This window comes from Psittacula echo (assembly GCF_963264785.1).
Source record: "Psittacula echo genome assembly, chromosome: 1".
NCBI classification, from domain to species: Eukaryota; Metazoa; Chordata; class Aves; order Psittaciformes; family Psittacidae; genus Psittacula; species Psittacula echo.
In genome coordinates, this window is record NC_137735.1 from 13,591,605 (window position 1) to 13,616,234 (window position 24,630).

The 24,630-nt window shown below is 40.0% G+C and overlaps 1 protein-coding gene across 2 annotated transcripts in view; it reads right to left on the minus strand.

Moving 5' to 3' along the window:
* Nucleotides 1–24,630, minus strand: part of STK32B (serine/threonine kinase 32B) — a gene marked incomplete at both ends in the record, with an annotated part of 167,693 nt that overhangs the window by 74,448 nt on the left and 68,615 nt on the right. For both annotated transcript variants that reach the window (XM_080634177.1, XM_080634178.1), the window contains one exon: nt 3,011–3,184. In XM_080634177.1, the coding sequence (XP_080490303.1) occupies nt 3,011–3,184 (174 nt within the window). The remainder of the gene's footprint in view (nt 1–3,010; nt 3,185–24,630) is intronic.

Below are 24,630 nucleotides of genomic sequence, written 5' to 3' on the forward strand. Positions count from 1 at the left end.
TGCTAACCACATCACCAAATACAGAGGCATTGCAAGGCATCTTCCATTGGAACTGGCATGGCACTAATCTGGACACTTCTACATCCACTTGTAGATGCCTGATAATTCCTGTCCCTTTCATTATCACCTCCTTTTACAGCAAACTCCTGGAGCTGCAGGTTCATCTTGAAAAAAACATTCTGTCATGTCGCCAAGGTGCAATAGTAATGGAAACCTGAACACATTTCATACACATCTGTAAATATTGAGGAGTTAAGTTTCTGACTCACACATCATATATTCATCTCTTTATAATACTGCAATTTGAAAATACACCTACCCAGTCTGATGAATCATTCAAGTATTCTTTCTTTGTAGCCCAGACAAAATTTAGTAAGGGCTTCTCTCAATGGTTCTGTGACTCACTAACCCTATTTTTCCTTTTTGCTTCTGATGCATTCATTTAAAAATGAAAGATCTAATACAGTTTTGAACGTTAGCATGTGAATGCTGACTGGAAGCAAGTGGTCACATTGATATTGCAGAGGTCTGCTACTATGAAATATAAGCACTACTGGTTTCCTCTCCAATCGAGATGGTGTGTTTGCAGTGATTAAGTAATGGCTACATACCTCCTTAATGTTCATCACTGCTGGCTCAGCTTCTGAGCCAGTCTGAATCAGCATTGCCATGCTACAGAGATTTATGGCAGCTGAAGACCCATCCTACAGAGTGCTGTTCCAGGTGGTGGGAAGACAGAAGGCAGAATGTGCTGGGTCTCTCCTGGCTAAATGATGTGTTCACTGGCATCTGGATCATTTGGGATTTTATGGTAATTGTTGGGAATATGAGAGTCAAAATGCTCCTCTTGCCACAGTTTTGGGTTATATGGGCAGAAAGAGATGAAGTCGGAAAGACATGCTCTGATCTCAGATCTGCCAGCCTCAAAATGAACATCATTTCTATAACACAGCAGAGTCCTGAACAAGATCCTTTGCATCCTAAAAAGTAATCCTAGCTAAACAGCCCATGAGATCTGCCAGAGGCAAAGAAATGGGTATTTTGCCACATCCAGTTTTGTAAAAGCCTTTGGTGTAGACTGAAAGCAAAAACCAAATCCCAGAACGTGCCCTCAAATGGAGCCAAGAACCAGCTTCAGAACGCCTGCCTTGGTGCAAATCAAAAATTGTTGAAGCCAATGCTATTACTTTATACTACAATCAGCGCAAAAGAGACAATTAAGTAAAATCAAGCGCTTACTAGTCATGATTAAGCAATGAAGAAGAGAACAAAGTGTTTTGCCCAATTTCACAGTTGGACCATGGCAATGTAGATGCTGTCACAAAAAACTATAAACAACCACAACTACTTAAATCCAATCCTTCATTCTCCCAAGACATCTGTCACCTTTCACAGGCTTCTTTTGCGAAACATTTGTAAGTAACAGGCTTGTAGCAAAATACAAGTTTTGATTACGAACTGCATTGTCTCATGAATGTTTTGACAGCCAATTTGCATTAAATGTCTCGTCATTAAAATGAGGGTGGGAAAAACCGCTCATCAATTTGCTTTTCACTGAGAACATTCCTTAAGGCATTGAAACAAAGGTCAGATAAAATTCTGAGCTCCACTTTTAAAACATTCACTGACAAAGGAAAACGTATGCAAAATACATGGAAATGTACTAAAGTAACAACAGTGCGCTAAAGATATAAGAATTCAGAAATTGTTGCAATGTTTGTGAGTTTTAATTGCAAGCAAAACAACTGTTGCAATGTTTGCTGGATTTTGTCTTGCACAGGTTCGGTAATGCAGAACACACATCTACCACTGCACTTCAAACCAGAGAGATCTCACATGGACCCTCCCCCCTCTTAAAATCAGCGTTATATTTTTCTTCTTAATATTTGTTTATTTTTATATTTATATTTATATTTATATTTATATTTATATTTATATATTATAAATATATTATTTATTTATTTAATTATAATATTTATATTAAATATTATATATTTATATTTATATATATTTATGTTTATATATTTATATTTAATATTTGTTCTTAATTGCAAAATTGTGAGGCAGCTCTGGTAGGTGGATGGAATGAAAACTGTCAATGTATTTGAAGGAACTTGTTTATACTGCACACTGGAAGATCTATGGCACAGCTTAATTTAGTATGGTCTCTGAAACTCACTTCCAGCTTTGGTAACACAAAAACCTGCCTATTTTTGTATTCAGACAACTGTAAATCAGGAAGGAATATCCTGAATTTAGCCTGAAATGAATAAAACAGAGACTCATATCCGTAATTTTACAGTTTCATAGCTGCTGTGTTAACACGAAAACAGAAGTTACCCTGCTGCTTCAGTTAAATGTCAGATTGCTTAAGGAAAACAGACCCTGATGCTTGACACCTTTTTGAAATGAGTATTACGATCGCCAGATGTAAGGCAGTAAAAATAACAGATTATTGTACATAAGAAGTGCAAAAAGGGTGCACAATCTAGCACTGTTCTAATTTATTTCTACCATTTCTCTTATTTCATCATCTCTCTTTCATCATCTCTCTTACTCCTTGTGACCTTCATGCAGATTCTGCAAGTAAACAAGTTTCTCTTTATTCTCAGTCACTGGTTTTGTGACCGTTCCCTGATGTTGTGTGAAATTGTTGTACTGGATTACAATATTTTTGTGTTCAGGAAAAATGGGGCACTGGAGAACTGAAAATTAATTAAAAGCAGCTAGGATGTTGTTATGGGTTGTATTTACTGTTTAAAGACCATAGTAAAAAACATGCATCACAGTATGAGATTAGAACAAGAAAAGGGCAGTATAAGAGGGATATGGGGCTACCGAATATCTGAGGACAGAAAGAAAACACTCTTCAGAGCCAAATTCCACTCTGGATAACAATGGAAACTTTTCAGAGGTGTTGAACAAACAGAACTGTGTAATTGCACATGTAATAAAATTCCTCTGCTCTGCCAAAAGAAAGCAGCCAGTCCCTCAAATGAAATTCACTCACCTGTGAATGATGTGGTATCTCTGCAAATAATCCAATGAAAGCGCCAGCTCACAAATGTACAGCTTAATAGTTCCTTCATTAAAGTGGACGTTCTGCTGCAAATGGTAGCGCAGATCGCCTCCAAGCAAGAGATCAACCACCATGAACATGTCTTCTTCGTCTTGAAAGGAATACCTGTAAGAAAGAGATACAGCTGAGATTTCAGACTGGTGACACAGCCACAGCTGTGCCCTGGGGTAGCACTCAGGAAGTAGATCTGTTCACAGTAAGTCCATGATTTGCTCAAAAGGCATACACTGGTTTCTCAGTACTGTGGTCCAATCCTGCAATCGGACTTTGACTGTAGTGGAACTCTGCATATTCAAGGCAAGAAGAGCTTGAACTGCTGTTGTACTACTATCTTATTTTAACCATAGACTAATACCTGAATGGTTAATACCAGAGTTTAAAGTACCTTTCAGGTTGTTGCATTTTTAAATAACCATATACTTATTCAGTTGACAAAATAGCTTACTAAATAACATCAATAAAATGGAAGACCTTGAAAACACACTTGGTATTCACATACGTACAACTGTAGCTCAGTGCCTATGGAAAGTATCCTGGCAGGACGGAGAGCTGTTGTCTCAGGGGTATTTTCCAGATTCAATAAATATACACAACGTTCTATTAGCTGAGTATTTTCTACAGCTTGAACTGTAGCTCTAAATTCAATCAGAAATAAAACTATAATTTTACGGCCTAACAATACATAGAATCATAGAATCATAGAATAGTTAGGGTTGGAAAGGACTTAAGATCATCTAGTTCCAACCCCACTGCCATGGGCAGGGACACCCCACACTAAACCATGTCACCAAGGTCTCATCCAACCTGGCCTTGAACATCACCAGGGGTGAAGCATTCACGGCCTCCCTGGGCAACCCATTCCAGTGCCTCACCACCCTCACAGTAAAGAATTTCTTCCTTATATCCAATCTAAACTTCCCCTGTTTAAGTTTGAACCCGTTACCCCTTGTCCTGTCACTACAGTCCCTGAAGAACTGTCCCTCCCCAGCATCCTTGTAGGCCCCCTTCAGATACTGGAAGGCTGCTATGAGGTCTCCACGTAGCCTTCTCTTCTCCAGGCTGAACAGCCCCAACTTTCTCAGCCTGTCTTCATACAGGAGGTGCTCCAGTCCCCTGATCATCCTCGTTGCCCTCCTCTGGACTTGTTCCAACAGCTCCATGTCCCTTTTATGTTGAGGACACCAGAACTGCACACAATACTCCAAGTGAGGTCTCACGAGAGCAGAGTAGAGGGGCAGGATCACCTCCTTCGACCTGCTGGTCACACTCCTTTTGATGCAGCCCAGGATACGGTTGGCTTTCTGGGCTGCGAGCACACACTGAAGCCAGCTCATGTTCATTTTTTCATCAACCAACACCCCCAAGTCCTTCTCTGCAGGGCTGCTCTGAATCTCTTCTCTGCCCAACCTGTAGCTGTGCCTGGGATTGCTCCGACCCAGGTGTAGGACCTTGCACTTGGCATGGTTAAACTTCATAAGGTTGGCATCAGCCCACCTCACAAGTGTCAAGGTCCCTCTGGATGGCATCCCTTCCCTCCGGCGTATCAACCGAACCACACAGCTTGGTGTCATCGGCAAACTTGCTGAGGGTGCACTCAATCCCACTGTCCATGTCACCAACAAAGATGTTGAACAAGACCGGTCCCAACACCGATCCCTGAGGGACACCACTCGTTACTGGTTTCCAGCCGGACATCGAGCCATTGACCACAACTCTTTGTGTGCGGCCATCCAGCCAGTTCTTTATCCACCGAGTGGTCCACCCATTAAATTGATGTCTCTCCAATTTGGAGACAAGGATGTCATGTGGGACAGTGTCGAACGCTTTGCACAAGTCCAGGTAGACGACGTCAACTGCCCTGCCCCTGTCCATCAGTTCCGCAGCCCCATCATAGAGGGCCACCAAATTGGTCAGGCAGGATTTCCCCTTAGTGAAGCCATGCTGGCTGTTCACCAACCACCTCCTTGTTTTTCATGTGCCTTAGCATTTCTTCCAGGAGAATCTGCTCCAAGATTTTGCCAGGCACAGAGGTGAGACTGACTGGTCTGTAATTCCCCAGGTCATCCATTTTCCCCTTCTTGAAAATGGGGGTTACGTTTCCCTTTTTCCAGTTGTCAGGAGCTTCACCTGACTGCCATGCTTAGCAACTTCATTCTCCAGCTCCTTCAGGACCCGCAGATGGATTTCGTCAGGTCCCATGGACTTGTGTACGTTTAGGTTTTTAAGATGGTCTTGAACCAGATCCTCTCCTACAGTGGGCCTAGGGTCTTCATTTTCACAGTACCTGCATTCGCCTTCCGAGACTTGGGTGGTGCGGTCAGAGACTTTGCCAGTGAAGACTGAGGTAAAGAAGTCATTAAGAACCTCAGCCTTCTCCTAATCCAGGGTAGCCAGTTCTCCTGATATCTTCCAGAGGGGGCCTACGTTGTCCCTAGTCTGTTTTTTACTCGCTACATACCTATAGAATCCCTTCCTATTATCCTTAACATCCCTAGACAAGTTCAGTTCTAACTGGGCCTTAGCCTTCCTCACCTGGTCCCTAGCTTCCCGGACAACATCCCTGTGTTCTTCCCAGGCCTCCTGTCCCTGCTTCCACCTTCTATAAGCCTTATTTTCCTTTGAATTTTCCTGAGCATCTCCTTATCCATCCAAGGAGGTCTCCTGGCCCTCCTGCTGCACTTCCTTCTAGCTGGGATACATATTTTTTCAGTCTGCAACTTCCACCTTATGACAGGGTCCTCATGGTTACTGACTGAATTCTTCTGGACCCTTTCCCAGAATTGCCTATTGAATACTCTGAAGACAAAATTCTGATCTGATTTAAATCCTGTAAATCCAAAGGTATAGCTAGCCAATGTACAGTGTATATACAGTTCTTAGGCAAGCAGGAATTTCCATGTTTTTCTACTTATCTTGGCTATGTTGCCATTGCTCTGTTTATTTCGGAGCTGAGTAAATTTACAAACTCTCTGGTTTTCATTTCTGAATGCAACTGTCTAAGATACAGTGGTTTAGATTTCCCAAGTGGGGAAAGGGGAAAACCTTATTTCTAATATGAAGTCACTCTTCTCTTAGAAATTGTTTTAGAATTAATTTTAACACAAAGTTATATTATCTTATGCCAGTTATGGATATGAACTGCTGAGAGGTGATCCACAATGAAAATGCCTCTTTATCACCTTTTCTCCCACGAGGTGCGTAATATATGCTTGCTACAGATGTGATTCAGTTCTCCTGAACTCTAAAATATATGCTAAGGAAATGAAAAAGAGTGGGCTTCCAGAAAATCTGTGCCCACCCTCTCCCCAAAGGCAGAAAAGTCTATATTATATTATTTCAATTGATAGTTATGTACAGTTTCACTTTCATCCCCAGGCTTGCACTTTCTGAAATAAGGTACTGCTTAGAGGTTGTCACAGATGGTTCGTTTTGGATTTAAATGTTTGCTATTCTTTCTGAGCACAGCTCTGAGAAGCGAGTCTCTAGGTACTTTGCTTTTCTGGTGAATTTCTCTATGCCTGCCAAATGCCAGGAGGTGAAGGCTATTTTATTTTCATTAAGCTTACTTCTCAATAAGTCAACTCTCTGAAAAAAATAGTAAAGTAGGTGGCATATCGTGCCTGCTCACCTCCAGAGACTCAGAATTCCATAAGAGACATATGCTAAAAACCCAGAAGACTTCAATTATATTCAAATTACACTGAATGTTGTGTATTACTGAGCCTAGAGCAATTGTAAAAGGAAAGCTTAAATATGTAGTTATGTTTAATTCTTTCTCTTTTTTTTTTTGAGACTGCTCTTATTTAAATAAACTGGTTGTAGCATTGAGCAGATGTAATGAATGGTGTTCTTTTTCCTTCAGTTACTGCTTGAGTAAAGTGTAGATTTTGACAGGTTCCTTTATATACATATGTATATATAAATCCAATATGAGAATTACAGATTAAAAACTCTACTTAAATGTATAAGTTAAATATTGTATCTAGCCTGGGACTAAATTGCTCTCCTGGTGTCTAAAATCATAGGATTACATGCCAGGTGAAATGGTTCTGCAGCAACTCTGGTCTTGAGAAGGAAAATATCCTGAGTAATTTTTTCAGTTATTCAGCCACCATGAGGCAAAGGGTGAAGGCAAAGTAAAGAGTGACTGCTGTGAATGTCCTTGCAAATTGAGTGACTATTCCCTTTTGTGGGAAAATAATGAGTGTGTTTCAAAAGGTACCCATGAATGTTTAGTCTAAACAAAAGAGCCATCAGAACAATACAGAAATAAATGTGAAATGTTGTTCTTATGCAGTTTGCAATGTTTGCACTCATCAGCCTTCCTTCACTGGACACTTTTAAGATTTGGCGGGACAGGGTGCTGGGCCGTCTCCACAAAGCAAGATGTTAAGCGCTGCAGAGCTGCTTCTGTGTGGACAACAAGGGTGGCATCGTCAGCAAAAAGCAGTTCACAAACAAGGTGATTTAGGGTCTTAGTGTGGGCCTTCAGTTGCCTTAGATTGAATAGGCTCCCATTGGTACGATATTAAATATAAATGCTGTTTTGTTCGTCGAGGTCTACCGTAGCCCTTTGGAGCATCATGCTGAAGAAGATTGTGAATAAAGTTAGTGCAAGAACGCAACCTTGTTTCACACCATTTGTTATTGGGAAGGGCTCAGAGAGTGCATTGCCATATCTGACTTGGCCACACTGATCCTCATGTAACAGAATAATCATTTTGAGGAACTCTGGGGGACAACCTAATCGTTCCAAGATCAGCCACAGGCCTTTTCTGCTCACAGTGCCAAAAGCTTTGGTGAAGTTGACGAAAGTTACGTAGAGCTCCTTATTCTGTTCTCTACACTTCTTTTGCAGTTGTGTGAGAACAAATACCACGTCTGTGGTACTTCTATTAGCTCCGAAACCACACTGACTTTCAGGTAGAAGTTCTTCTGCAATAGCAGGTACTAATCTGTTCAATAGTATTCTTGCAAGGATTTTTCCAGCAATGGAGAGCAGAGTTATACCTCGGTAGCTCGAGCAGTCTGACTTCACACCTTTTTTCTTATACAGAGTGATGATGATTGCATCACGAAAATCTGATGGTAGTTTACCTTGTTCCCAACAGCGCTCAACTGGCTTGTGAAATTGTGAAAGTGCTTGGTCTTCATGCTTCCAGATTTTGGGTGGGATACCGTCGACCCCAGCTGCCTTGCCAGTTTTCACCTGTTATATAGCTTTAAGTCTTTCCCATGGTAGGGGCTGTATCCAATTTGTTTTTCACTGACTGTTGTAAAATGTGCTGGATTCCTGTGCCTTGGACTACACGGTTAGCACTAAAGAGTGTTTGAAAATGTTCAGACCAACGATTCAGGATGGAGATTTTATCTGTAAGAAGCATTTGGCCATCTACACTAAGTAAGGGGTTTTGAACATGGTATGTGGGTCCATACACTGCTTTCAGAGCCTCATAGAATCCTCTGTGGTCACCCAAATCTGCGTATAGTTGAGTCTTTTCTGCTAAGTTGAGCCATCACTTGTTCTGGATGTCTCAAAGTTTCTGTTGGAGTTTACTGCATGCAAGACAAAAGGCTGCTTTTCTTACATGGCAAAATGGCTGAGAGAGGTGTGCTTGACGGGCAGATCTCTTTGAGTTCCTGGACCTCCTGATTGCTATTGTCAAACCAGTCTTTGTTTTTCTTTAAGGAGAACCCAAAGGATTCTATGAAGGACTGCAGGATGATTTTCTAATATGTTACCAAAATTCTTCAGGAGAAGAATCTATAAGCTGGTCTTCAAGCCTACTTTGAAGGTTAGCCTGAATGCTGTCCCTCACTGCGGCTATTTGAAGATTATTAACATTGAGCCTCCTCTTCGGAATGCCGCTCCTCTTAGGTTTGGGCTTGAAGTGGAGGTTAAGTTTGCAACGCGCAAGGCGGTGGTCTGTTTGACATTCTGCACTAGGCATCACTCAGGTGTGACAGACATCGCGAACATTTCTCCGGTGCACTAAGACATAATCAATAAGGTGCTAATGTTTGGGTTGAGGATGCATCCAGGTTGTCTTCAGGCTGTCTTTCTGCTGAAAAGTAGTATTGGTGATGGTAAGCTGCTGCTCTGCACAAAACTCTAGCAAGAGGCGTCCATTATCATTGCAGCTACCAACACCGTGCTTTCCTAGTACTCCTTTCCAGACTTCAAAGTTCTTACCTACTCGGGCATTGAAGTCACCAAGGATTATGATCTTATCATTTATAAGAATCTTTTGAGTGAGGCGACGCAGGTAGGTGTAGAATTTGTCTTTTTCTCCTGGGTCAACTTGCAGAGTTGGAGTATATATGCTGAAAAGAACAACATGCTGCTTATTGTGTAGTGGAAGGAGTAAGGAGATAATACCATCGGAATGACCTATAGGCAAATTTTCAAGTTTAGAAATGATGGAGTTTTTAATCATGAAGCCAACTCCAGAAAGATGACTTTCAGTTTTGGATTTACTTAACCAGTAGAGTGTATAGGCAGCACCATGTTCTTTAAGGCTACCTTCCTCATGAAGGCAAACTTCACTGAGAGGAGCAATGTCGATGTTGAGTCATGACAGTTCATGGGCAATTAGTGCAGAACGGCACTCAGGACACTCACTGTCCGCTGTATCAAGCATGGTTCTGATGTTCCAACATGCAAGTGTCAGTCTGGACACACCTTTGGAGGCAAGTGTATGCCTTTGTCTCTTTGTCTTTGATCGACCACAACAGAAGATGGCCACGGCTAGCCAACCAGGTGGAGAGGAAGATGAGCTTTGGTTAGGCCAACTTTTCTAGGCCTTTCTCCATATGGAACAAGCAGTGGTCTCCTTGAAAAAAGGCTGCTTGTTCATTCAGGATGTTGCCAAACAAGACTGTCATCTCCTGGGTCAGTCTCAAGCGATCAATGTACTGAATTGCCTGCATGCAGGATTGGTTCTGCGGCTTCCAGTGCACCTTATCACCTACTGTTTTATCGTTTGCCTGTCGCTATAGGGCTTTGCAAGTGTGGGTAAACCCTTCGGGCCTGCACAGTGGATTTTTTTTATTTTTTTTTTTTAACTCTTTCACGGACACCTCCTTGTCATGGAGAAAGGGCTTGCGTGCCCTTGTGAGGTTGACAGCTATGCTGGTGGTGGCATATGCCTCCGGTAGGGTCTCCCATGCCAGACAGCTCTCAACTGAAGTGTCAGACAAAGTGTGTCCATGGGCAGGATGGGCTTACTAGCCTTCAGGCAACCATCCTAGGAGAAGGACAACTCTAACTTCAAACCCGGGCAGAAGGAGCTTGTTTAGCCTTGTAAGACCATCCAAGAGAAGGATACTCTAACCAAACCTACAACCTGAGGACTTTGCTGTCACTGTCCAAGCTTGCTAGGCCCTGGCAGAAAAACCTCAAGTGTAAATGGTGGGACCAGTTCCTCCCATGCTGTGCCTCACCTAAAAAAATCCACTGTGTGCTGGTGTAGTTAAGATATAAGCTATAGTGACCCAGTTTGAAAGAACAGATACTGTGAATAGATATGTTCAGTATATCAGCAGACTTTTTCATCCATTCTAAATTATATTGCACCTGACACACCATTATGCTAACTATATGCTATGTGCCATAGATAATGGTGTCTCCTCTGCACAGTCAATCCACTTGGATCAAACTTGCGCGGATGACATTTCTCCTACTGTCTACATCAGAACATCAGATCACAGTGTGATTAAAAGTGCTGCAAGACCACTCCAAGAGATTTTTCTGGAGAGTAAATTAGTTCACCCCAGTAAAATTATGTGTCTACAACCTAGAGGACAGCTTGGACATGGCAAACAGCACTGTCTTTGGAGCTGATGGCCTTTCTAAGCTGCTGAATGCAAAGCAGAAGTTGTTCCAGGTCCTGTTGTGCAGCTGGGTACCAAACAATGCTGCTCCTTATCTGCATACTCAGATACACCAAATCACCAGACTTGGTGTACCAGCTCCTGACCACTTTGGTTTGTCATAGTCACAAGCAGTCTAGTCCTCTGTTTCTCTCACTTACATAAATCCAATATTCTTTCTTTACACAAGAAATTAAGTATCCCCTTTTAGCTTCTTGCTTTTTCAATACTTCAAGAAATTAGTGGGCTTGATTTATTGGTCTAAGAATTGAAATTGACAACGGGAAAAATGAATCTGAAAATATTGCTGGAGGCGGGGAGGGGCTGGTGGCAAATCAGCCCAGTGGAAATTAGTTTTTTGAGTAAGCAATGTAATTTTACTTTTGTAAGTGTCTTATCTGCTCAAAGGCAAATTAGATACAAAAGAGCCGATTGATTGGTTTTTGAAATTAAATCAGAGGTTGTTTTGGATTTTTATGTTAACCACATAACTGAGAAATACTGAGTGAATTGTGACTGATATCGAATATTAATACATCACTAAGGTACTGTAAAGACTACATTTTAATCCTCCTTGAAATTAAAGAGTAAATATCTTGGATTAATTATTCTTTTTTTTCTTTTGTTTGTTTGTTTTTTAAGTAGTGTCATGAACCAGTCACAGGAAAACTTCTAATTACAGTGCTAGTCTCTGCTTTCTCTCTCTTGAAGAAAAGTTTTAATGCATTAGAATCAGATTTCTTCAAATTAAGATAAAATAATAACGCCCCCAGCAACAGTGAATTGGATTTTTTATTATCTCTAGACTGGAAGATAAAACTACCAGTGAACAAAATCCTACATGGCAACAAAGCACTTTAAACAAAGCAGTTTCTGAATAAATTGTATCTGTTTCCATATTTATATCTGTATATTAATTTTAATAATATTTATATTTTGTGTTTATATCATATTTGTATTTATTATTTGTATCTCTGTCTCTTCACAGAAGCAGTTATGATGAATTATTAAGATCATTTTTTCCCTTTGCCTTCCTTCATCTTAGTTAGCTAGGGGAATTTTTTGTTGAAATCCTTCCAGATGAGGTACCAGCATCCAGAGTTCTTGTTTACATGTATTACTTGAGGAAAAGGACATCATGATGGATATTTTATATGAGACTTTAATTTAAGTGTAAATATACACTACAAAAAAAAAATTATCATTTAGCTCAAACCAAACTTCATAAATTTGAGGTAATCAGTTAAAGCAAGATGTGCACAGTTCAGACACTGAGCTAACAAATACCTCTGCTCTGAACTGAATACGATAAATTATTACATCTTGGTAGTTCCTAATTACAGATTTAAAGAAGGATCTCTTTCCAGTTTTCTCCTGGTAGCATTAAAGGGAAGAGGTAATTATTTTGGTGACATGAAGACCCTAGTGACAGTAGATTTTCCTGGTGTAGACACAGATGTCCCAGAACAGCACAGAAAGCTGTAACAGTGCCTTGGTTATTAACTTTGCAGCCAAAACAAGGTAAGGGCTTGGGAAGAACTGGTCTTGTGTCTTGGTGACTTGTGGGCTCTCTCTGTGAGACCTTCTCAATTCCTGTTTCAGAGCTGCTCAGCTTTGGCCTGGATTAGCAAAGACTTGAGGAACTTGTCAAACACAATATGGCTTCCTCAGCCTGAGCTAGCACCCGTGTGTAATGCTGTGCTAATGTACCAACTTCCCTGGGAAATGCAGTTCCGCTTACAGTGCTTCACTGCTGCTGCAGCCTTGAGTATTCAGATGGGTTTGAAATTCACAGGTTACTACTAAAACTGTTTGTCAATGATAATTTCCTTTCATTAGGAAAGATGGTTCAAAAGTACACTTTAAGCTTCACAAAGGTGTCCAAATGGCAGAGCCCTTACCACATATGAGGCTTTCAAGGCTTGAAGCTTTGATGTTTCCATGGGTTGCCAGATCTCCTAGAATCGTTGTCTCACAACAAAATTTCTAGAAGCAGTAGACTGACAATGCTACAGCAATCTCTCAGGAACCTATGCCAGTGAGCTGGATCCTAAAGGCTGGGGAGGTTTTTTTGTAAGGTACAGCGAAGATGAAAATTGGGACTTTTACTTAAGGAAGAAACTTTTGAATGAAGACCTGCTTTCTGCTGAAAATTCAGAGTGAAGCATTATGTTACCACAGCTGATTCTGCTTGTCTTTCACATAAAAGAAACAACTATTTTACCAGCAATTTTTTATTCTGTTTTTACATTATGTATTGTTCTACATGACTCCTACTTGAAGGAGTCATCTTGCTACGTTGCTAAATGGGAAATCAAATGCTGGAGTTGTTTTTGCATAATAAAAATGCCCAGCGAATGTCATGATCATACTGAGACAAGACTGATTTCTGCAGAGCTCTTAAGGCTTGCACAAAATAAGAATGCATCAAAACTGCCTCCGAATAGAGAAAAATGGAAAATGCTACTACAGCCTCTCTAGGAAACATGAGCCGAAATGGCCAGGGCAGCGCATTCACAAGACTACACAAGGCACAGCAAATGCAGCTGCAGGTGAGGCAGGTTGAAGTGGGGATGTGGCTGCCTAGATGTACTGCAATCTCACCATTCCAATGCAAGTACTACTCTAGGAGCTTTCCCAGTTCTGCTTCTCCTTAAAGCTTTCAGGGACAGAGAAAATTCTTCTTCAGGTGAAGTTCCTGATGACTGGAAAAAGGGAAATATAACCCCCATTCTCAACAAGGGGAAAATGGAAGACCCAGGGAACTACAGACCAGTCAGTCTCACCTCTGTGCCTGGCAGGATCATGGAGCAGATTCTCCTTGAAAGCATGTTAAGACACATGAAAAACAACGAGGTGATTGGTGACAGCCAGCATGGCTTCACTGAGGGGAAATCCTGCCTGACCAATTTAGCTGCCTTCTATGATGCGGCTACAGAACCGACGATTAGGGGAAAAGCAGTTGACATGGTCTACCTGGACTTGTGCAAAGTATTCGACACTGTCCTGCATGACATCCTTGTCTCTAAACTAGAGAGACATCAATTTGATGGGTGGACCACTGTCCTGGGTTCAGCAAATATCAGTGATTTATCAGTGGATAAAGAACTGGTTGGATGGCCTCATGCAGAGAATTGTGGTCAGCAGCTCAATGTCCAAATGGAGACCAGTAATGAGTAGTGTACCTCAGGGGCTGGTTTTGGGATCAGTCTTGATCAACATCTAGAGTGGTGAGGCACTGGAACAGGTTGTCCAAAGAAGTGGTAAATGCTCCACCCTTGGAGGTGTTCAAGGCCAGGTTAGACAGAGACTTGGTTGACATGGTGTAGTGTGAAGCATCCCTGCCCACAGCAAGGGGTTGGAACTAGGTGATCTTAAGGTTCTTTCTAACTGTAAGCATTTTATGGTTTTATGATTCTATGATTCTGTATTCTCTGCATGACACATAGCATAAAAGAATCACTAGGCACGTAAGTGCCAATAACATAATAGCATTTACTAAGACTAATGTTCCAAATAACTAGGATCCCATATCTAACCGGCTTATAATTTGTACAAGCTGAGTTTATACACAAAGGGGATTCTATTTTGTTGGAATAGAAAATCAGCATTTTATCTTTCCTTTATAAAAGTAAAACATACTGCGAAAGTATAGCACATAGCCTGATTACATTTATTTACTTGAAAGAAGAAAACAACTGAACAACAAAAAAATCAGTTGGTAGTCTGTATGTAACTTCCGACAAGCTGGATGCATTAGGTAGCAGAAGAATATAAACAGGTTTTGCCTGAATATATAGTAAAAATCAATTGCAAAATTAGTAAAAAATCAATGCTTTAGTCTCTAAATCTAAGGCATTTTGTACTTAGAAATGCTAAGATTCAAAAGCTAAGGAAATTAACATTTATATGATATAGACTATATCTTATAGAAATGTTTGCTAAAGAAAAATCAAACCTGCATGACACTAAAATATAACATAGCATACAGTACTTAAAATTCAAAGATATTACTGATGAATTTATGAGATTATAGGCAACTTGCACCATTGTCATATACACGTCATGCATTATCCTTCAATTAAGAAGATTTTACCACAATGACTTTATGCAAGTAGAGGGCATAATTACTGATTATGGTACCACTGTTTCTTGATATGCTTGCCTTGCTTTTTTTTAAATTAGTCCAATTTGTGTAATAATGCTATTGAATAATCCTCATCCGTTGTTAAGCAGCAGTAGGTTCACCCAAGACTTTTTGTACTAAAAAAATAGCATATCAGTTAAAGGCTTGAATTTGACATTTGCCAAAGAACTGTATACTGAACATCTAGGTAGAGAAGAAAAATATAGGTCCAAAACACCCTGGTATAGGTATGGTGGAATATAATACAGGCATAGTATAGGCTGTTATAGATTATAGTATAGTATGCAAATTTGTTCATTCATACATCAAATTGTTTCACATATTCCCGGGCTGAAAACATATGCTGAAAACCCTTGTAGCTGCTTTGACTGGGAATAGCAAATACTTATCTTTTATTTACATATTTCATAAAATTAGATGTTCAAGCTAAATAAAGTCAAGTTTGTGTATACTGTCAGCCAAGTGCAAGCATCAAGAGACAAACCCCCAAGATTTTAGAACCTTATAAATGCAAGTATGCAGGTACTATGAAGGAATGCTGGAAACATTCCTTCCTAATGTCCTTTTTGCTTAGATTTCTATAGATTTCTTTTGTCCTTTTGGAAAATGGATAAACATTGGTTATTGGAATTTGCAATGCGTGCTTGCAAAATATATAACAGAAAACTATTGTTGCAAAGAAGTGGAAATACATTTATTTCCAAACTCAGAAAGACAAGAGTCATTTCTCCAAATGCTGTTAAGAACAAAGGATAACTACTTCCTTCATTTCCTTATAAATATATAAAAATGTCTTTCGAGAATATGTAAGAAAATATTTGAGAACAGAAAAACTCTTCTATAGAGAACTAAGTTGTTTATACTTATTTGAAATACCTTCTCAAATTCTATTTAGCGCTGATATAACCACATGGGAGAGCTAAGAAAAATTACTAAATAAAAACCAGCCTGAAATGAAGTTGAAAGATGCCAAGAATTTCTGTCTCAACAAAGGCAGCAAGAGGGTTGTTGCAGGCATATTAACATAGTATATTTTCATATAACCACCACCAATTAATATCAGCTCCCAACCAGCTAAGGGTTATTGATTAGAGACAGTTTACTATTCATCCACACATGGAGAAAAAGCCTTTTTCTCCCTCCAGGACATTGAAGAAATAGGGCCACAAACCTTCTCTGATGTGAGAAACAGCTGCTCACCATTTCCATGTGCAGTGCCACAACATTTGGCCCAGCTCATCTTAAACTATGCAACCATGCAACAGGTAGGCACCTAACAAAGGTAATAAACTGAACATATAAAAGTAAAATGCAATCCAAATAACTATTGTTTGTTGTTTTACTTCACTTTGCTTTCACCTAATGAAATAAAACCTCATTAATGTATTTCTACTTGCATAAACTACAGGTTATCAATCAATGCTGTTTTGAACTGTTCAAATTCTTTGTGAGTCCTGATCATTTGTGATGGTTTACCTTCAAGCAGTTTCTCTTTTACTCCTTCCCTGGCTCTAATCAGATGATGCTTTATTCTAGTTAAAGGAAGCTTCTTTATTTCTGCCATTTCTGGTCATTTGAAATGTGTGTAATAACCGATATTTTGCTTCTCCTTTATCATGGTGTCCTTGGCATGGTAGAGATTAACTGGAGGTGGCCATCTACTAATTTAGAAAGAGTTTTTTTTTTTTTTTTCTGTTTTCTGTTCCTCTAAAGTGGGAATGAAGAACAAACTTAGAGCCAGGCTTTGCACATGGCCCACTGTCATGTGAGATCTTTTACACTGTGATTAAGATTCGTTGAATATTAAGACAAATGCATAGGACAATTTTGGATGGAAGGGCTCTCTGGAGGTCAACAAGCCCAACCTCCTGCTCAAAGCAGGGCTAATTTTAAACTTCAGTCAAGTTGCTCAGGTCCTCGGTTAGGACAGTTTTGAAAATCTCCAAGCCAATTCCACAGCCACTCCAAGAAGTAAATCCCAGCCACACACTGAGTTTTGAAGAGACTTTTTGCTTATATCCAGATGGGATTTCTCTTGCTGCACCATATCACCATTGTCACTCATCCTTTCAGTGTAAATCTCTCTTTAAAAGAGTTTTTCTCCATCTGTAGACACTGACATTTTTAGGTCATCACCACCACGCCCTTGGGTATTGCAAGACTGCGATTAGTTCCCTTCCTCAGCTCAGCAGCTTCACACCCCAGCAGCTTCACACCCCAGCTCTGTTCTGTAACTCGGGAGTAATGATAGTTTTCCAAAGCTTGTTGACAAGGATTGGATGAACTTATGGAAAGAAAGACCAATGCAGGAGGTAACTTTTGAAGCAATGAGTGGCATTAATTGAAACCTTCACAAATATTTGCTTGAGGACTAGAAAATATCAGACAAATAGGGTGAAATTTTGTTGCACTGTGAATGATTAAATGTAGAGAAACTAACACGCAGCAGCACTGCGAACGATTACTATGACTCTGGCAACATTTTTACTTCCATATATTAAGTAATCTTTTTTTCCCTAGCACTCTAAAAGTGCTTTCTGATAATTTGTTTTTTCAGGAGAAAATTAATTATATTTCTGGGTCATTTGCTTGCATACTTGTAGACTTAATGGTACAGTCTCATGATAAAGTTGGTGTTTTCTCAAATATTATTAAACCAATGATAAAGGAAGAATTGCAAATAAATGCAAAATAGGCCCATGTCTCAGTCTGTTTAGGATTTTAGCATACGTGGATGCAATATTGTCAAAGCTCATTTTAATTTTTCCACTATCATGAAAAGCATGGCAGTTTTTACCAACTTCACTCAGATTTACTCTCTGAGTCCAAAGTCAGCATCATCATTCATCAGTTATTTTCCGTTTGTTTTATCTCTCATACATATTTTGTTGAAGGGCATAAAGAAAAGTCTCCACTACTTCCCATTCTATGTATAACCTTCTTTACAGTAGGTACATAACAATTACATGAGAGCTCTATTCTGGTTGAGTGAGTAAGAGTATATATAGAAGGCTCTTGGGATTTGCTGTTGTTCTTATCTGAAAGCAGTCTCTAAAATCCATTCAGCTGTGTTGGAGGTGTGCTGGGACTTGGTAAAGGTTTGCCAAGTTCTTCATTATCATTTTGTCTTAGTATCACTGCCAATTTATGTCATTTCATATGCACAGGGCACTACAGCAGTAGCAATTATTTGTATATTACCAACTAGTCTCTCTTGTCCCCTGCTTGTCTCAAACACATCTAATTAAAGCAAGCAACAGACAGCATATGTGACAAACGCCGGGAAATTACTCACACAAACAAAAGCCCACTACCAATACAGGAAATAGCTTACCAAGTAAAATAAGTTCTTTGGAAAGAGGTTAGGGAGCACTTAAATGAACTGGACTTATATAAATCTGTGGGTCCTGATGTACTGCACCCACGAATGCCGAGGGAGCTGGCTGATTTCACATCAAGGCCACTGCCACTTCTGTGGAAGACTATGGTGGTTGGGAGAGGTGACTAATGACTGGAGAAAAGCAAATGTCACTCCTATACCCAAGAAGGGCAACAAGGAAGATCAGGGGATCTACAGGCTGGTCAGCCTCACCTTGATCCCTAGGAATGATGAAGTATCTAATCCTAGAAATCATTTCCAAACACATAAAGGACAAGCATGTAAATGGGAGTAGATGGGAGTAGTCATAATAGATTTGTGAAGGGGAATCTCCCGAAGTTCAACAAGGTGACATGGGCACCTGAGGAGGAATAATGCAGACCATGCTGGGATTGACACTCGAAAGCAGCTTTTCAGAAAACAGTCTTGGGTTCCTGATGAACACCAAGTTGACCAAAAGCCAGCAATGTGCTCCTTGCAGCAGCAAAGTAGGTCAACAGCATCCTAAGCTGCATTAGGAGTGTTGCCAGCAGGTGGAAGGAGGTGATCCTTCCCCTCTTCTCAGCATGGGTGAAGCCACATCTGAAGTACAAAATCCAGTTCTGGGCTTGCCAGTACAAACATCCAGTACAGGGCAAAAAAGATTATTGAAGAAATGGAACATTTTTCATATGAGAACAGACTGGGAGAGCTGGGATTGTTCAGCCTGGAAAAGAGGAAGCTCAGGGAGATCTCATCGATGTGTATAAACACCTGTGGGCAGAAATGAAGAAGGGGGAGACAGGCTTTTCTTAATGGTACCCAGTGACTGGACAAGAGGAAATGGGCACAAATTAACATACATGAATTCCATCGAAACACAAAGAAATGCTTCTTCCCTGTGAGGGTTAAATACTAGAACAGGTTGCCCAGAGAGGCTGTGGAGTCTTCATTTGGGAAAATACTAAAATCACAACTGGACAATCTACCTTAGGTGACTGCTTGAGCTGTGGGTTCAAGAGAAACTTAGATAAACTCCAGAGGTCACCTGAAAATGAAACAATTCTGTGTTTAGTTTTTCAGCAGCTAACTGACTGGATCTCTAAACTCTACATACAATAAAAGGAATGTTGAAGAACAGAGTTTGAGCAGATGTTTGTCTCAAGGAGAATTTCCTCTGTTTCCTTTCCCTCTTTCTCACAATCTCATTATTTGAGGCTCACATTTGTATGATATAAATGTGAGACTCATTTATATAATATATAAATGAAATACTTCGTTTAGTGGAAGATTTAAAAAAAAGTTACCAATATTTTGTAGTATTTAACAGTAAGATTTTGATGAGGCAACAGCAGCTATTGGAAAAAGGCTATTACTGGTCTGGTCTCATATGTTGGTGGAACCCAAATTTCAGCAGCCAAGCCTGCTTTAAGACTACAACAAATGATTTCCAAACCCTCTCTATTTTTAACTTCAAACACTGTTCTGTTTTAAAGACAATTTTATAAGTCTTTTTTTTCAGGTTTATGAACCAAAGAAACATCAAAGTTGGAGCATTCACCATTAAGCTTTAGTCATAACAAAATTTAACCTTTAGCACATGAAAAACTTCACTGAATGAAAAACAAATGAACACATTTTGGAGTTCAGAATAGGCATAGGTCTTTGCTGTATAGAACATTAGACACCACAGTGGTCGTGTACGTGTGTGTATGAGGCACTCTGCATGGGTTAAGAGCCTTAAAACAGTGCTCTTCTATTTAGTTAGGCATGAACAAGGTTTTCCTCTGAGCTGTACAAAAATCTTAATTTTTCCTTTTATGTGAACTAGAAAAAAGAAGGTCAAGCTTACCTTGCACATGTACACCTTCTGTAGCTAATTGTCTGATTGGAATTGGACAGATTTCCATCCTTCCCTTTTGCCTGACTTTGCTGTAGACTAAAACTCCTCTCTGCTCCTGCAAAGAATGGTTCATCTTTTTTTGATTTTGTTAGAAATACCAAAACACTTTTCAGCCAGTTTCCCATAGAAACATTCAGACACATCGTTAGTGTGCTTTGAGTTGAAGAGGTGTTTCTCTAGGATCACTATGTAGTAACAAGACAGTCCTGATCACAGGTGTGCTATGGACACATAGAGAATCCCTCTAGAGAATTCCTCTTTTTTCCTATTGATTACAGAGGTGGCCCAACAGGACAAGGTTGATGTCTGAAGCCAGCTGGGAAGAATTCAAGTCCTCTAGAGCTTGTCTTTTCTGTTTTGGGAAGTCCCTATTATGATCAGTGCATCACATTTACATGTACATTTTGACTGATACAGAAGGGTTGATAAATATGACTGACAGTGAACATTTTGTATTTGATAAGTAATTTCTGACTTATGCTGGGCTTACAAGTGCTGAGTTCCTTCCTCTAACTGTGGTGCATATCTTGCTTCTGATCACTTAATTGATTTTACATTTAACTCTGGGAAAACTGACCTTCATCTATTCACATTAAAAAGAAAGAAAGGTACTAAGCTGTAAACACAATATGTTATAATGCATAATCCAGAAACAAAAGGTAAATAACAAACTTCCCTAATTTTCTGTCTCTCTTCCTCAACCCCTTCTGAAGAACCTTTTGGTTTATGTTCGATTTCATGTAAATGACAACTTCTTCCTTAAAAAGTAGGAGACATGGTAAGAGTGAGGACTCCTTTAGGTCAAGGATCCTGAAGCAAGAATGAGATTCTTTAAGGCAGTTATAAATGCAGGAATAAAATTAAATAACATAGGCACTACTCCTGTGCTTTTTTAAGAAAATCTTTTTATATTGCTGTCTCTATATTAATATCAGCATATCAGTGAAACATAAAGGAAGAAAAAGTGCTCAAAAATCTCCTCTGTTTAACATATCTTACTGCCATATAATGATAAACAATTGCTTTGACACACATACTGCAGTGATCAAACACACAGCTGGTCACAAAGTAACCTGCATTGGCTTACATCACCGTAAGAATGCAGGCTAGGACATATTTATCTGTGGCTATTTCTCAGCTGGCAGCCTTTTAAACTAAATTAATCCAAATGCAAGCAGTCAGATAACCAAACCCCAAGATTCTGAGAGTTCTGTTTCATGGCAGCTCTTGTGCCATACTCATTGCCATAGGAACTGAGGGGCTTCCATCTGTATTTTATGTATATGCCACATGTTCGTGTCCCCTTTTCTTAGCATATGAATTGCAACATCTTCTCTTGACACATCTTTTGGGTCTTTTTGCACTGTGAAGTGCACAGCACTGTGAGAACTATATTAGGAAAGTTCTACTACTTCTTCTACTAGTTCAGTACCATGAGCTGGCCAAATCTTGGAGCAAGCCAGTGCACTGTAGGGCAGTTCATGTCTAATGAGAGCATAGGTTAGATATTCCTAACCACTGCTAGGTTAGGTATTTCTTGCACTGTGCTTCAGGCAAAGCACTGGCACAAATATACATGTTGGAGAGGATGTGCTTCTTGTGCTTGCTTTCCCAAGAATGTGGATTTCATGATCTCACCATGTGAAAACAATTACAAACTAATTCTGCCTGTTTAATTTTTCTGAGGGCTAATGTCAATGATTCACTGTTCTTTATTCATTGTAACTGTCACCAAAGAGCAATATTTTTGTCATGGCAGAATTTTGTTTCAGAATATGAATGATCAAATCTTATTGCCACTCAGATTCAGCATCTTGTTTTCCCAATTCCAATTATAGTCACAGTAAATGTTAAGATTTGTTAAAAACTGATATAACTCTTGCCCTCTTTGTTTACAGTTGAGTTTATCAAGTTGATTCACAGAGAAGGAACTTCAGTTGTTAACTACTATCAGTCCGTCTCACCCAGACATTTAAATCTATTCTGCAAAATTGTCTGTCAAGTCTTCAATGTTTCTTCTTCTTTTTTTAATTTTAACATGGCAGAGTGATGTTATTTGTGGTAACAGTGCTTAGCTTAACAAAGGTGCAGAGAGGAGGAGTATGTCAAACTGTCAGTACCAAGGGAGAGACCCCAATGACAGCAAAGATCCTCACCTTCGAAAGCAACATTGCACTAAAGAGGCATCATTAACTTCAGGGCTGCACCCAGAGCCTGTCATCAGGCTTCTTGTCTCTTGATGCAAACAGGAGCAAATATGAAGGAGTAATACTGAACACAACATACTTCTTTGCAGTATTTCCCAGCTTCCACAAGTAGAGCTTCTTGAATCACTCCTTATATATTAAGAGTACAAAAAAATATAGCAGATATTAATTGTATACTGTAGCTGCTGATGGACTTCCTCGTGTCTGTCAGAAAGACTTCCTTGGACACATGTACTGCACCACTAAAGGCCTCATTTGCAGAGACAGGTTGAGTTATTGGTCTAGAAGATGATACAGGTAATAAGTTAGATGCAATTGTTGTGGATGTCCAAATCCACAGCTGATGAGCTACAGCCCTTTCTCTGTAGTGCTGAGCTAACGGCTGAACAGCTGTTTTTTCCAGTGGCTCAGTAGTATAGGCTCAAGTGGTGCTTCCTTTCCTTACCTGTCCTGCCTTAGCACATGTATGGCCTGATCTTATCCTAAACCTCTCTCAACTTATTTCTTTATAAAGGAAATAGGAGGGAGAAAGAAATTTAAGCAACAGTGCTTCAAAATCTGTTTCACTGATGCTGAAAATATCCATGGAAATCCCAATGGCTCATCCTCTTTTCTTTTTCTTTGAACCCTGTGCCCAAGCACTACAAAAGCTGGTATTAAACTTGCAGCAGGAGCTTCTCAGCTTCCATGCTGCTATGGAGCTTGTTGCTATGTGGTGCAAGAGAGGCATTAGTCTGCTGATGTGACAGCTTCAGAGCTGGGGAGTCCAGACACCAAGCTGGGTGTAGATCTCCTGGCCCAAGCAAACCAGCAGTTTGCATATGGGGAAAGGAGGTAGAAAACCAGCCTGGGAACTCTTCCTTCTTTACAAGCCACTAGTAAAGGAGTCTTGAATTTGGCTGTCTAACAGTCTTGCAGGCAAGATGAGAAGGGAGCAGGTTTCCAACAAAGCTTTGTCTGAATTGACACATGTCTTCAGAACATTTGATTCACTTTAATTGAGGTTTTCCTGATTTTCCTGGAAAAAATTCAGCCATCTCCAATAACAGCAAATTCATCTGACTGCACACTAGGAGAAAAACATTATAAGCTGTCCCACCAAGTTGTATTTGTCTTAATTTGTAATTAATTATATTAATTAATAAGTAATTGCAGTGGATGTGACTCTTGGTGCTAGGGCTGGCAGCTGTAACTAAATTGGGAAGGACAATGGAAACAATATATTCCTTTAATAAGCTAGAATGAGACTGAAAAACATTTTGGGTTGGGACTGGGACCAAGAAAGAAACACCACGTTGTTGTACACGTTAACCAAAGCTTCTAACAGAGGCTGATGGCAATTTAAACACTATAGCAAATGAGAGAGGAAAAATACTTTTACCACACAAATACATAGACTGAAGCTGCAAATTTAACCTCTGACAGAAGGAAGCTGCAGAATTCATTCTTTGTGAATGTGTGTTAACTATAGTCTTGAGTAAAGATTCAGAGATACAGTGAAGGCAGTCAAGAAACCTGAAATTCTGAGAATGAAGCTGGGTAACAGCCTAAATACAAGACTGGCAAAGAAAAAATCTTCATTTCTTAGTCTCACGTTCTTCTGTAATTCTCAGGCCACATCTTTATATAGGCATCTACCCAGTCAGTAAACTGTTTATAGACTCATCCATCCGTGTTTAAACATGGAGTCACCTATTTACACCCCTGAGCACAAGACCAGTGGGATAAATCTGTCATCTCTCCTCTCTTCCATAACAAGGACAGTATTCAGCAGCCTCCAAGACTGGCAGTGAGAAGGAAACCATGAGTGCAGAGCATCCCACTCATCCTATTGAGACTACCAACCTACTGTTCTGGTTTCTTGCCACAGGGAAGCAAAATGTAGTGCCAGCTGCAGGTGTGGTTGCTCTGCAAAACAGAGATGAAAAGAAAGAGGAAGCTTTGTAACCACAGGAAAAGCAAACGCTGGCCATCAGTTGCTGCTTCGTTTTTTGTCAACATTTTAACGTGAGCACAGCTCTTCTGCTATGTCCAGGTGGATCCCTGGGTTGGAGATTTTTGCAG